The sequence below is a fragment of the Conger conger genome, chromosome 14, assembly GCF_963514075.1.
Source record: "Conger conger chromosome 14, fConCon1.1, whole genome shotgun sequence".
Classification (NCBI taxonomy): Eukaryota; Metazoa; Chordata; class Actinopteri; order Anguilliformes; family Congridae; genus Conger; species Conger conger.
In genome coordinates this window covers 28,564,543-28,579,974 of record NC_083773.1, presented here as the reverse complement: position 1 = coordinate 28,579,974, position 15,432 = coordinate 28,564,543, and the positions used below count along the sequence as shown (strand labels likewise).

Sequence of the window (15,432 nt, the reverse complement as noted above, 5' to 3'; positions counted from 1 at the left end):
GGATCAAGCATAGTGCTGCATTGCATTTTGGACGGGATCATGCAGGCAGGAATCCCTTAGCTCAGCACAGCTGTGTGAGATCACTGAGGTAGCCTGCTCCAAACCCAATGACCCCCTTAAGTTTGTCAAATCCGCTACCTGCACCGTCATGATACCCTCACTGCCTTATCTTTTTCTCTTCTTTTTTATCCCACCTTTGCTGTTTTCCCACAATTATTCTTGTTGTTTTATTATTTTTGCTGTAGCGTCCTTGGTCATGGACGTGCATGCGTTCTCCATCTTGCCAGCTGCTGTCTCTTTTCAGTTTGCAGTGCACCAGCTGTGTCCTGGAGCCAGGGACGTACTCCGTGCAGCTGGGCAGTGGGGTACAGCAGCGGGCTGGGAAGGGACCCCACACAGGGACCCGCAACCCTGCCCTGAAACCGGGATTTATTCAGCCCTTTCCCAGTTCATAATGTACCGTACAAATATTATGTACACAGATATTATGCATGTGAGTGTACATTCCTATGTGCATTCTTAGAGAAACTGAGAAAAGTGGTGGTTCATTCTGGCAAACACTGAATCGTCTGAATGTTTCGATGGACTCTTTAACCTCTTTAACCACATTATGTCAGAAGTAGCTATGAATACCATGGAGAATAAAACTCTGATATTCACATTATGTTTATTCAAATGTGTAACTGATTGTATTAAAGACTGAGGTGAATCAATAGGTTCCTGGACATCTGGCCACTAATACTAACCATTTGGTAGATACTGAATAATTCAAAGACAAAGAAAGCATAATGAACCAAGCCAACCAAGTGTTAACCAGTTTCAGGAAAAAATAATGAAAGAAATGGAAGTTCACAGAGCGGTTGGATAGCAACCCATTGATCAATTGGCCAATCATTAGCATTTACATGGTAAAAAAATATGAAAGTATTAGAGCATAAAAATGCCAGTTATCTGTTTCTATCTGCATTTCAGTATCACGCACCACCTCCCACCACTGCCAGCTTCTGTCTCCATCCTGGGCCGGCCCCTGGCCTTGCCATTCATCGACCCACCTGATGGCTCTTCTTTGGGCTGATTAACCACTGCTCCTCTTTGCCGGAGGGGTCATTTAAAGTGACATCAGCAAAACTTTTCTATTGCATAACACATTTTGTTATTAAATAAGCTGTTAAACATGGCATCTTTCTGCAACTTTCCATTTATATATATTTTTTTCCATTTAATAATATTTATACTTAACACAGATTAAAAATAACAAACTAAAGTGAACATGCAAAAGCCCTGTCAGTTACTACTCCGATGGTGGATCTATAGCAGTTTCCAAACTTTTCCAACAGCAGCTAAATATTTCTATTCACATAAATAAGTTTGTAGGAGTCCTTGCATGCATCGCATGTTAAAGTCTGCATGTCAAAACCTTCAACTTTCTTGCCTGTAAGTAATTTGTGGTGAATTTTTAGGTACGCTTGGAATCATTGGCTTACTGACTTGAATAATACAGTGATTAATACTGTATAGCACAATATACAGGATATGATGGCAGGCCACTGGTCAGAGTCTAAAGAACATAACACTCACATTGTATTTCACCAGCGTACATGTGTAGCAAACTGCCAGTCTAGTATAGTGTAATAATAATAATAGTAATAAGAGTAGTAGTAGCAACAGCAGCAGTAATAGTATTATGTAGATCATGATACACCCTAATTATTTTGAATCTTTCATCGCTTTGTTTGGACAGAAACAAAATTAGCAGTTGAAATTGTACTTCCAGCAGTTGAAATTGTATTTCCCTCTAGGGTCTTTCAGTGCACTTATCCCTGGTTATGGGTATGCACTTTGCACTTTGTTGTACGTCGCTCTGGATAAGAGCGCCTGCCAAACGCCATTAATATAGAAAAGAATGATGAAAACTCTTCCCCAGATTGGCCAGACAGAACAGTTAGCGTAGCGTCAACCCAAATGGATTGACGCTACTGTCATTTTCCACATGGTTATGGGCGAAATCTCAGCTGCGCCCAGCCCTCGTGTGCTCATGCCGTCCCATTCAGTAATGTGGGAGCTGTGCATGCAGCAGGCTGCTGGACGTCACCCATCATTGAAAAGTACAGGCTGTAACAGAAACAACTGGCACCCTGCTAAAAATAGGGGCCAGGGAGGGGGTGGGAGGGAAAGGAGAGAATACCTTGCATCCAACTACAGGGTTGACAGGAGATGTTTCATGTCAACAGGAAGACTGTGTTCACTGGAGACCCATTTAAGTCATGGTAAATAGCATATGATGTCAGATGGAATTTGAAAAATCACTAATTGGGTAACTTGCATGGAGGGGGGCAGGCAAGGTCTTCCCGTACCAACATGTACTTCTCCGGCCCCCCTCATCCCCCCGTCCCTCCACCCCCTGCAAACATTGCTGGAGGGTCAAGGTTGTGATGGAGCATGATACCCAGGGAGCTAGTGCTCTTATAACTCAAAAACATGGTTTGTGTGGCTACAGCCTCCTCCTTTCTCCTTCACGCTTCACACTTTAGTACAGTTTTCCTGAAGAATCGCTGTTCTTTTTCCTTTTGGTATTTGGAGAAAGGATCATTTGTGCTATTTTAAAGAGCAACATTTTGTGGCATGTGCATGCCTTAACTTCTGGGTTTACTGTAAAGATCATTAAATGTAGATTTCTCAGCAGTATTATTTTTAATTACATCTCAAAATACACAATAAGAAATATTGAAAAATACTTTTACAAAAATGCAGCTTTCAATTCATTAAATACATTACCGTGATCTTTTTATTTAATTTGATGTGAATACATTCATTCATTCATTCATTATCCTAACCCGCTTATCCTGAACAGGGTCGCAGGGGGGCTGGAGCCTATCCCAGCATACATTGGGCGAAAAGGCAGGAATACACCTTGGACAGGTCGCCAGTCCATCGCAGGGCACACACACCATTCACTCACACACTCATACCTACGGGCAATTTAGACTCTCCAATCAGTCTAACCTGCATGTCTTTGGACTGTGGGAGGAAACCGGAGTACCCAGAGGAAACCCACACAGACACGGGGAGAACATGCAAACTCTGCACTCCGACGGGAATTCGAACTCAGGACCTCCTTGCTGTGAGGCGACAGTGCACACTGCACAGTCCGTGCCGTCTTGATGTGAATATATTTGCTAAATATCATGAACACACACACATGCATAGTGCGTGCACACACATGCACACGGACACACACACACACACACACACACACAGAATGGCGGTGGGTCTTCTTTTGCATGTATGGGTCCTGGAGCTCTTGTTAAGGCCCTTGGAATCTAAAAATCCAGTAGAGGAAGTTCCAAGTCATTTGCCCAATAACACAATAATACCAAGCATACATGAAATCCTAACTAAATAACTAATGAATCATCAACATGTCACACTGTCTATGCTTTAATACATGACCTGTTATGATTTCTGTAGCTATTACAGTATTTGACCAAACAATATTCTACAACCTTTTTTATCATACAAGGAATTTATAGCCTACTCTATGGCAGATAGTAGTTTGATATTTTATATGTAGTTTTACCTGCGATCACATTGTCCCATCTCATCCGAAATATATATATATAGGCGTTCGTAGCCTATACGGTAATTATCCGAGGCACGATTATTGCTTGTTTTAAAACTGTACCCGAAGCCAAGGTGTATAGTATCGCACAATTTTCGAGAGGCAACCGAGCGCTGGGCAAATATTTGCTTTAAATGGCACGCTGTAGTAGTATGGCGTTTACACAGCGAAGGTTCCGGTTCTTCCAATTGGCCGGAGGTGAAATGTTTCAACTGAACCGCGTCACCCTGGGTAAGTGTTTATTTATATAGTAGGGGCAAGGGCACTTCCTCGGTCTATCTGGGGTCACGCGATACACACATCTTGGTTCCAAAAGCGAATGGTGGGCTCGTCGGCCACACCATGCCATACCTAATTCTGATTGGTTCCGTGTTTGACTTCAACAGACATGCCAAAGGCTATATATTCTGGGAAAATTTGGCATTTTAAAAGAACGAGAAGCTACAGAATATCATATCACCTATATTTTCGCAAATAAGACACTATTTATTATTTTTCACATTTGGTTTGTTAAAATGCGGGTTCAAATTCAAAGATCTTCCCAAATTCTAGAATTCTTGAAACAGAAATCGGTATGGCTGCAACCCTGCAAGACAACGTCTTCAGTATGCGTGCTAGACTCCAAGGATGCTGTGCAGGTTGCACCTTGTGGACACAGTCTCAACTCCATTCCGGGACCCACAAGGTGGCCGCTGGTCGGCAGTCTAATCCAGCTGCTTTGGAAGGGGGGCTTGACCCGGCAACACGACATATTGGTAGGCTAAAATAATGCGATAATCGTAAATATAATTAATGACAAATAACAATTATTCTGTATTCGACAGGCATTACATAAATTAGATTGCTCACACATATTGATGCACAGGATCACATGCGAATTTTCTGAATAATAATTATGTTGTCTATAGGTATAATTTACGGGTTGTGCTTTAAATGTGCTATACAATTCAATTTGATGGATAATCTTAATTTCCTGAGTTATGCATCACTTCCTCAGCCAGTTATGCATCACTTCATTAGCTCACTTTTATTTCTGTATTTTTATGTAATTACCATACCATGTGTCTCGTTTTTCTTTTTTACGACACATAAAAAACCTTTTATTTTGCGATTTTTCCCCTAGATTGAGTACCATAAAAAGTATGGGAAGATTTTTAAAATGAAACTGGGACCCTTTGAAGGTGTTCACATCGGCGCACCTTGTCTGCTGGAAACGCTGTTCAGAAAAGAGAGCATGTACCCACAGCGACTGGAAATCAGACCCTGGAAAGCATACAGAGATTTGAGGAACGAGGCATACGGACTTCTTATGATGTGAGTGTAGCTTCACACAGCCTATCTTCCGAAGTTATATCATGTTTTTCACTCATACATTTTTTTTGTTTTCGTTTGTTTGAGAGTTGTTCTTTTCTCCAAAAAAAAACACGCAGGGAGGGGAAAGACTGGCAGAGAGTGAGGAGCGCGTTTCAGCAAAAATTAATGAAACCTACAGAGGTTGCTAAACTTGATGTGAAAATAAATCAGGTGTGTATATACATTCAACTGTTAAAAGATTGAAAGGTTGATGATGATGATGATAATGATGATGATACGTTTCTAAATGGACCAGCTTAATATATCTACAGAATCTGAAATATGTGACGTAAAATGACAGTGGCATTGCATTTGCATTTTCCCGCATAGGTTTTGGCCGATTTCGTCAAAAGAATTGGAAGTGTGAGCCACAACGGACAGATCAATGACTTGTATTTTGAATTGAACAAATGGTCTTTTGAAAGTGAGTTTCTTCTAAATTGCATCAAGAATAGAAGATACATAAATTTGCAACTACCATAAATTTGAGCGCGAGCGTTCCATGAAGCATAGTAGGTTATATTTAAAAATGTATTTAGTGTGCTGTGCAGATAATTGGCCCTTTTCTCCCAGTAAAAAAAGCTGAACTACGTGATTAGAAATGATCTTTGGGTATATAGGTACTAAATTAATACATTCACGAATTAATATAAATAAGTATAATGTGTATGCTTTGTATAAATCTCATGTATTTACTAACTATGTTCCTAATATTTTATAGCCATTTCATTGGTACTGTATGATAAGAGATTTGGACTTCTGCACCAGGATGTGGACGAAGAAGCCATAAACTTTATAACAGCAGTAAAAACAGTAAGTGCGAAAAAATGATGATTCAAATGATAGGTACTCCCTGACACTTCTATTTTAACAATGAACTTCCTCACCTTTGTGAAAGGAATACCTAGTCAGCAAGAAAATGGACTCACAAGTCGATAACAAAGATGATCCACTTCTGACACAGCTAGATTGCAAGCGCACTTACAAAACCTAGCAGAATGAGTTCGCCAAGTTCATCAGCGGGTGAAGTTTCCCTGCATTTCGTGTTGCGGTACTGCCCAGCTGCGCATCAGGGTCTAATGTAAAGACCAGACAGCCCACTGCTATACAGCGATATCAAAAGTGAAAATACAAATATAAAATGTCCGACTTATTTAGCTGCGATCCATAGTTCATTGTTTATTATTGTTTATAATGTGTGTGCTGGCTGTCTAAATTAAATACCCTTAATTTGCACCTAGCCAAGCAATGTAGCCTATATATTTTTTCTTTCTTCATTTTTTTCCTGTTACAGTTTTTTCATGATAATGTTTCAGAACATGAATTTGATCTTTTCGGGGTGACTTATATTCTGTTGGGATTCCCTTGCCTTAGCTAACCTTTCACTGGATTCTTTCTCTGCTTAGATGATGAGCACGTTTGGCACGATGATGGTAACTCCAGTGGCGCTTCACAGAATCCTGAACACAAAGACGTGGAAGGACCACACCGCCGCCTGGGATCGTATATTTAGCACAGGTACGGGCGCGAACTATCCCATCCCTTCCCCTGATGACGTGTGACCCACAAACTGCTTTGAGCCCGTGGGATGAGCCCGAGCGCCTCTCCCATTAAAGCGCAGCGCAATGTCACTCACCGGGAGAGTCGTAGTAAACTGCATGACCTACGGTGGAGAACGCTGCCAAATATTTGTAGTGGAGCAGCGGGAGGAGGAGACTCGAATGGAATGTTGACCCAGGGTTGCGTTACAGATCGGTTGTTGTGCTGATTATACTGGCGTCAACCGGGGAGCGCATGTGAACACGCACGCGTGCAGACACACGCGCACACACACACTCTCTCTCTCTTTCTTAGTCATATAAAGAACGGAGGTAGCCAAAATGATAGTGTATAAAATATACGTTTTAAAATCATGAATCAGCCGTCAGGAGATGACTAAGACTGGAGTAAGAGGTAGTTTAATATGATGCACAGGATAAATATCTGCCAGGTCGTACTGGATATTATCAGGGCTGTGTAGAGACAAACAGGGGCAGGTGGTCAAAGTGAGAAAATGGCACACCTAAAATTGTTTATTGACACCCATTTTATTAGTTCAAATATGAATTATTTCATGATTTTCTTTTAATAAATATAATTATTCTACTGAATATATTTTACATAAATTAATGAAAAGTAATTATTAGGAGCCCTAATGCCCCCACCATCCACCCCTACATTTACCTGTAACTAACACTGGAATAATACTTAAAATAGTTTAAAAGTGCAAGTATGCAATACATAAGCGCATGCAGTATACTGTATATTAGAGACTTTCTCCAGAAATTCAGCACCTAAAATGTTAAATAACATATACTACAGGTATATTTGAACAGCAATGCACTGCATTTGTCCATTACAAACAATACTAGTGTATTCATCTTCTTTTATTTCCCATGAAATATACCATATATAGACATCCTTATTTTCTGCCTTTGTTTTCACAGCAAAAGTGTACATCGACAAGAGACTGAAACGTCACGTGAGCAAACCGGGAGATGACTTCTTGTGTGACATCTTCCACCAAAGCAACCTTTCCAAGAAGGAGCTATATGCAGCCACCACAGAACTGCAGATAGGGGGGGTGGAGACGGTGAGTAACAGTAAAGCTCACACATACAGTGTCCCATTTCAACAGGGCGGAAGAAGGATTTATGGCATGTACATACTGTAAATATTTCAAACCATTGGCATCCTATGGTAATGCCTGGGGTCAATAAAGTTGTTCTGAGCAATTTTTATCTCCACAAACAGTATGGTGAATTCTGTGTTCACCAGCATTTAACTTATCAGTGTGTTTGTGGAGAAAATACATTAATTTCCATTTATTGTCAAGTAGAAAACTACAGATAAATGATGATTGAATCCATTTAAAGTAAATGAAATAAATGCAATTATTAATTTCCTTTTTTATTTAATTCTTTAATTTTATTAAGACAGTATGGCAAATCTGTTGTACTAATTGTCCTCTTTGGACTAAAAGACTTGTTCTACCGAAAAAAACATCTGGTGGACTCCAAATTGACTCCAAAGATATAAGATGTTCAAAAGATGCCTTATATATATATATGAGTCAAAATCATCCAAAAGGTGGTATTATCCTGAATGTTTTTCAGTGGAACAAAACCTTAAATGCAATGACTGAATCCAACCCAAAGTAACACATTTAAGAGGGGACATCACATATGTTCAAATGGATATAGGTAAACAATTTGTAGAAAATAACTGAATATTATCTGAATTGTCACGACACTTCACTATGAAAAATAAGAGAGCAATGGACTTTTTATCAGTGACAAATAATGGTGCATCGCACATATAAACCTGCATAAACTTGTGAATGTTTCTGAATCCTGTTATCAAAGGACTGCAAAGAACTTAAATCTCTATTATCTTTGTAATACTGTCGGCTGCTTGATTGTACCCTAATCATGTCTTTATCTCATCTCTGTCACAGACTGCCAACAGCATGCTGTGGGCTATTTTCAACCTCTCCCGCAACCCCTGCGCACAAGCAAAGTTGCTTCAGGAAATTCAAGCTGTGGTCCCCCTCGATCAATCCCCCAGTGCTGACCACATTAAGAGAATGCCGTATCTCAAAGCCTGTCTTAAGGAGTCAATGCGGTGAGTATATAGGTCAGCTCTGTCCCCTCTGTCAACACAGTATCAAATATAGCCTACTATAATACTAGGAAAATGTATCCATGGGAACCCCTTAAATATATTACCAGAGAACCATTAAAGCTGTTTACAAGACTCATGCTAAATGCATTCCTTGGCTATAGCGGTTACATTTACCTTGTGTACATCCCATGGCTGTTCTTAGAAATGGTGATGAAATACATTACTCCTCAGTTCTAGATCTTGATTCAAGTCCAAACACAGTTTGCATTTAATTGTGATTCAAATTTAAGGGCAAATATTAATTGACTATGTCTACATGGTGATTCACAGTTGCTACATCCATTTCTAAAACCGTTTACAGTGCATAGACAAACTCAATGTAAGCAATATAATCAATCAATATGTTTTGAATTAGGCTATGGCGATTAAAATATATATATTTTTTTTTTGCAGCTGTAAGATGCTCATTGCCTGTTTCTTTTTACAGGTTATCACCCTCTGTCCCATTCACAAGCCGAACATTAGATAAAGAGACCGTGCTGGGAGACTACGCCTTACCGAAGGGAGTGAGTCATTTTCACTGTGATTTTTTCCCCAGTGGCGATTAAGTATATTCTTATTCTGCAGCCTGTACACTGTCATCAAAGGCCACATGCCAGTTGTTCCTTTCAAGTTGTTTTCCGTTTTTAGCCATTGTAATATCATGAAATGTAAATTTTTCGTTTTGTTAAAATGTTTGTCCAATTTTCCCACAGACAATCATGATGATAAGCAGTCATGCTCTGGGCTGCAACGAGGAGTACTTTGATGATGGAAAGCAGTTTAAGCCGGAGCGGTGGCTGCAGAACAGGAGCTCCATCAACCCCTTCACTCACGTGCCCTTTGGGATTGGGAAGAGGATGTGCATCGGCCGCCGGCTGGCAGAGCTGGAGCTCCAGCTGGCCCTGTGCTGGGTGAGTCCTGCTCGCCTGTCCCCAAAGCTCTGCTTCATGAGAGTCCAAGCTCTCCAAGCTCATGTACCCACCTCAAACGAGTCACAGCTCACATATCTATCTCCAATGAGTCACAGCTCACATATCTACCTCCAATGAGTCACAGCTCACATATCTACCTCCAATGAGTCACAGCTCACATATCTATCTCCAATGAGTCACAGCTCACATATCTACCTCCAATGAGTCACAGCTCACATATCTACCTCCAATGAGTCACAGCTCACATATCTACCTCCAATGAGTCACAGCTCACATATCTACCTCCAATGAGTCACAGCTCACATATCTACCTCCAATGAGTCAAAGCTTATATATCTACCTCCAATGAGTCACAGCTTATACATCTGTCTCAAATGAGTCAAAGCTTATACATCTGTCTCAAATGAGTCAAAGCTTATATAGCTGCCTCAAATGAGTGAAACCTCTCATATCTACCTCAAATCAGTCAAACCTCTCATATCTACGTCAAATCAGTCAAACCTCTCATATCTACCTCCAATGAGTCAAAGCTGACATATCTGCCTCAAATCAGTCAAAGCTCACATATCTGCCTCCAATGAGTCACAGCTCACATATCTACCTCCAATGAGTCAAAGCTTATATATCTACCTCCAATGAGTCACAGCTTATACATCTGTCTCAAATGAGTCAAAGCTTATATATCTGCCTCAAATGAGTGAAACTTCTCATATCTACCTCAAATCAGTCAAACCTCTCATATCTACCTCCAATGAGTCAAAGCTGACATATCTGCCTCAAATCAGTCAAAGCTCACATATCTACCTCCATTGAGTCACAGCTCCCAAGCTTACATAACTGCCTCAAATTCTTTAAAGCTCATATATCTAGCTCAAATGAGTCAAGGCCCACATAGGTAGCTCAAATGAATTTAAGCTCACATCTCTGCCTCAAATGAGTACAAGTTATTTTCTGTGCCTCACATGAATTAAAGCTTACATATCTGCCTCAACCTCTCAACCAGAAACATAACCCCATAATAATACATCCCATACAACCCTCAGTCAGAGTTTTATCTTCTCAAAAATCTCCAATTATAACCCTTATTGTTAACTCAACTTGGCTTCTCTGGTTGACAGGTGATTAGGGAGTATGAGATTGTGGCGACAGATACTGAACCAGTGGAAGTGATTCATTCAGGACTGCTGGTCCCCAACCGTGAGCTGCCTGTGGCCTTCATCAGGAGATGAGGTAAGCACTGCAGTCATGTCTTCATCTTGTCATTTCCACACAGCCTCCAGACAACAGATTATCAGCAATTAAAATATAGGATGTCAATAAATGTCAATCCTTCTCTGATTCACATACACTCACTCGTTGGACTTCTCACAGAAATGTTTGTTCTTCTTAAGCCACTGCTTTGTCAGATAAGTATGTGTGTGTGCATACCTGTGCATGTGATTAAGCTTTAAATAAATCTGCAAATAAATCACAAAATCACCCTCTGCTCTTCACTGTGAAAATGGCCATTTATCTGTCCTTTGTTCCTTTCCCATAAACAGGGCACAACTGGGCTTCCTCCATGTCCAGGGCAGCTGTGCAGGAAGACAGAGGCTGCCAGCATGAGATGCTTACCTCTAGGAGCCTCTGCCTCTGCATCACCTGTTCTCAAGCAATACTGGAGAAGAGAGAAGGACAATGTCAGAGCGAACATCAGCAGAATAGCAATCTTACTTTTTAGCATTAACTCATTGTGAGTCATTGATCACCAAAACAAAATATGTATTACAGGAGGCAACAAAAGAAACAAACAAAAAACAATAATATTGATGATATGGAAACAAATGTGCAGCTTAAAATGAAATTGATTCCACATGCTGTAATCATTATTTTAGAATGGTGATGACAAAGATTTTTATCCTGATTTCAACTAAAGTCATGTGAAGAACTGATGACTTGCCTGGATAAAAATACAATTTTAATGCTACAACAATGTATCTTTTAATACTGTATATACTCAACTAAAACTGCTTTCAGAAAAGCTGTGCAAAATGAGTTTTTCACGGCTAAGGACATATTTATTTTTGGTTCCATTGAATATTGGTGTATATTTAATGTAAAACATAAAGCCTTGAGCAAGCCAACGACATGTATGAACTCATTTTGACTATAATGTAATGTAATGTAATTTTACCACTGTATAAAAATGTACCTCTTGTATTTAAAAATATTACTTTGTGTGTAACAATTTTCTGTACAGTATGCATTTTGTGAATTATACATCAATTAATGTAATCTAATGTACAAACAATATATATAGTTTATGGAATTGACTGTTTGTTTCTTTATTTGAGGTATCCTCACAGTATTCACCAAAGTTTATAATAATCTGTCTATTGTCATTTTCTATAAATTGATTAAATGTGTTGAATCTGGCATGGAAAAGCACTAAAGAAATTTGTTATATATTCAGGACTATTTTCAAGCACTTCTTTAAAGACCATGTGCAATCCAAGTCATGATCATTTTCAAATAGCATTACGTCATTTCCAAATATGTATACATAAAAATGGTGGAAATATCCTGAAAGCAACACAAATATTTCCCCGGCCAAAAATGAAGGATTTGGTATTGGTCATTTTGAGACCAACCAATCAACAGTGTGACTGCTTAGTAGGCCGCCTATCAGAAGGGAACGTGAAGTGAATACCCATACAGAGAGGACAGAGCACGTGCCCAAACTCTTGTGATTAGAAATGACGCATTTTCCATCAAAAGGAAATGTTAATGGTAATTTCTCTGGTCATCATTTTGAAAAAGTAATTTCCATGAAGTAGCTTTATTTGGCACTTCAAATGCAATCATTTTTCATGTCTTCATCATTACACTTTCACAGTTTAACTACCATAAGCATTGGGCTTTTTAAATATAGCTTTCACTACATTTAGTTACAGGTTACCTTTACAATCTAACACAAAGTATGAAGTGTTCCATCAGAGTTTTATTAGAAGTTTATTAGCTATATAACTGAAATGAGAAAGAAGCTTTTGATCAAATATACTTGACATTATACTTGGCAACAATGGCATTATGAGGAGCTACTAAATTGGTGACATATACAGTAGCTACAGTGGGCTCCTGAATCATTGGCACCCCTGATAAATCTTCACAAAACGTGCTGTAAACTAAAAAAGAATACATTAATTGACATAAGCTATATTTCCCAACATGTGTAGTGTGTTTTATTCATGATTCAACAGAATCAACCAAAGCCTTAGATTTTTTAAATAAAATGATTTTTCCATAATTATTGGCACCCATGGTTCAATATTTTGTGCAAACACCCCTGGCAAAGATGACAGCCATGAGTCTTTTCCTATCATTTGTGATAAGGTTAGATAACTCATTTGGAGGGATTTTGACCATTCCATGCAGAAATGTTCAGAATCATTAATATCCTTGGGATATCCCCGTCTTCAGTTCGGACCACACATTTTTCATGGGATTTAAGTCTGGAGAATGAGATGGCCATTGCAGAACAACGTTGTTGCTTTTAATTAAGCATTTCTATGTGGATTTTGATGTATGCTTGGAGTCATTGTCCAGCTGGACAATCTACCTATGACAAAGACTCAGCTTTCCAGCAGAGGTAATAAGATTTTGTGGTACTTTGTGGAATTAATTTTGCCATTGATCTTAAATGGTGTCCCTTGACCAGCAAAACATCTCCAGAGTATCAATGACCCACTGCCATATTTGACAGTAGGTATGTGGGGCTTCTCCTTGTATGCATTTCATTTTGTCACCAAACATGACAAACTCAGGTTCAAACTTAAAGATGGGGGATAATGTGTACTTGCATCCTCTTCCTGGCAAGTTTTTAACCATTCCATATGTTTTATGCCTTTTTATAATTACAGTTCTAAGTGGTATGTTTAACCTTTTATGTATGTTTTTGCACCCTTTACCCAACTTGTGATGGTCAATTACCATCTGGGTCTTCTGAATTGACGGTTATTTGGCTTTTCCCATGCTGATGAATGGCAAAAGGATTTTGCATGCTTGTTACCTCATTTTTATACTCATAATTGTTAGGGGTGGCAATAATTTTGGTTAAAGGCTGTCAACAAGAATGCAAAGACAGCCGTGCCAATAAATAAAGGTTGTTTCCCATTCTGAAAAGTCTGTGTCAATACTACCTGCATCAGCCACAGTAACACTTTATACCACATTAAATCAAACATGGCAAAACATACGGTTTTCTTTTAATTATTTGAAAATGTATTTAACTACAGTAATAGATTCAACCTAGGCTCCTCAATTTCCAGTGGTTTTGTTATGTTTACATTTGAATGTTGCAGAGAGTTTAAGATTGCTTTTTATTTATATGTATTGCCAAATACATTTGAGGTAGAAAAAGTGATATGAAAAGAGCCAGCCTTAGATTGTGCAATTGGTTTTAATTAATCATTCGCAACTGGGGAAAGGTGTGCTTTGTATGAATATATTTTATTTTATTTTTGCCTTTGTGTGCATTTAGAGAAATTATATTGCATTTTCCCAAACCGTTTAATTAAGGTATTAATTCTTACAGTAGGTCTTATGTTTTTTATAAGGTCTACTAATCAACTGTTATTAACTTTTAGGGAATCGTATGTGTCCCCAGCAGCTTTTCAGTTTTGTTTGTGAGGCAAATTCTAACTGTTATTTTATGTAAAAACATCTGCCTTGTCATTATAAATGCTGGTAATGGACTGGGGTAAACATTCTTTGTGGAAGTGCTTATGTAAGGGCAGGCCACTGTAACCTTCCCCTCTGAAGAAACCCCCAGTTTCTCAACATTCTTTACTTTGGACCACTGCCCATGTCATTCACCTGAAAGAATGCTGTCCTTTTCGCTCAAAACAAAATGTGACAGAAGGGATTCAGAATGCCCTGGAAAGGAATATGCCCCCTATGTCACAACAGAAACATTTTTAAACTTACTGACTTACAAATGCAAATGTTAGTTTTTTTTCTTCACAAACAGTTTGGTAAGGTAAATTTGGTAATTGCTGAACTGTGTATGGAGAAAAAACAAATAGTGATATTTACCTGTAAACCAAAGTCAAGGACAAATGTTGATTTAATCCAGTTTCACAGTGGCCATGAATGGCTAAGGGAAATAGAAAAAAACACAGGCTTAAGTTAGGAAAGCAGTGCATTACTACAATGTTAACTGAATTAAAACAAATCTATTTTATTTTAGTATTATGCTGATATTCATCTGATATTTACATCAATAAAATACCATTAAATACTAAAGGATGGGAACACGACAAAACACTACAGAAAAGTAATCCCCACAAAAAGTAATGCATAATGTTTATTTAGATTTTCACATGGCTCAACATTTTGATTGATGTCTTGAGTGATTGATTAATTTAAAATATTGCTAATAAGATTTGCAGAACTGTAAAAACAATATTATAATCCCTTGAAATTATGTAAATTGAAAAATACTTATCAAGGTAGCCTACTACATAAAACATTGTTAGAAACAACTGTGCAGATTTTGAGAATACAGTATGTTATTGTGTTCTCAAAACTCTTCATACCATTAACAAAATCACATAGTGGTGGCTAAAAAGAAAATACTATAACAAAAATTCCTTACTAATGACAGCAAAAGGAAAAACAACCCTCTTTCTTAAAACTGTCAATCAAATCATAAGTTTACACCAGCAATCATTTAGTGGTACAAAAAAGCCATAGATTTTTATCCACACAGTCCACTAGTATACTATATAATTTCATACATTACAGTGCATACTTTAAATTGTTGACATCACAGGTCTTTCATTC

At 38.5% G+C, this 15,432-nt stretch overlaps 1 protein-coding gene across 1 annotated transcript; it reads left to right on the top strand.

The window, feature by feature from the left end:
• The first annotated feature begins 4,121 nt into the window (after nucleotides 1–4,121).
• On the top strand, nucleotides 4,122–11,652 carry LOC133110611 (1,25-dihydroxyvitamin D(3) 24-hydroxylase, mitochondrial). Its single transcript, XM_061220842.1, has 12 exons — nucleotides 4,122–4,374; nucleotides 4,743–4,933; nucleotides 5,050–5,143; nucleotides 5,303–5,396; nucleotides 5,694–5,785; nucleotides 6,379–6,490; nucleotides 7,459–7,604; nucleotides 8,469–8,635; nucleotides 9,123–9,201; nucleotides 9,391–9,588; nucleotides 10,728–10,839; nucleotides 11,151–11,652. Exons 1-11 carry the CDS (start codon nucleotides 4,135–4,137, stop codon nucleotides 10,836–10,838), a joined length of 1,524 nt encoding a protein of 507 aa, XP_061076826.1. The 5' UTR covers nucleotides 4,122–4,134; the 3' UTR covers nucleotide 10,839; nucleotides 11,151–11,652.
• Nucleotides 11,653–15,432: the final 3,780 nt, after the last annotated feature.

Coding starts and splice junctions, on each gene's coding strand:
- LOC133110611 (XM_061220842.1), top strand. CDS start 4,135: ATGCGGGTTCAAATTCAAAGATCTTCCCAAATTCTAGAATTCTTGAAA. Junction 5,144..5,302: donor TTGATGTGAAAATAAATCAG/GTGTGTATATAC, acceptor TTTCCCGCATAG/GTTTTGGCCGATTTCGTCAA. Junction 5,786..6,378: donor TTATAACAGCAGTAAAAACA/GTAAGTGCGAAA, acceptor TTCTCTGCTTAG/ATGATGAGCACGTTTGGCAC.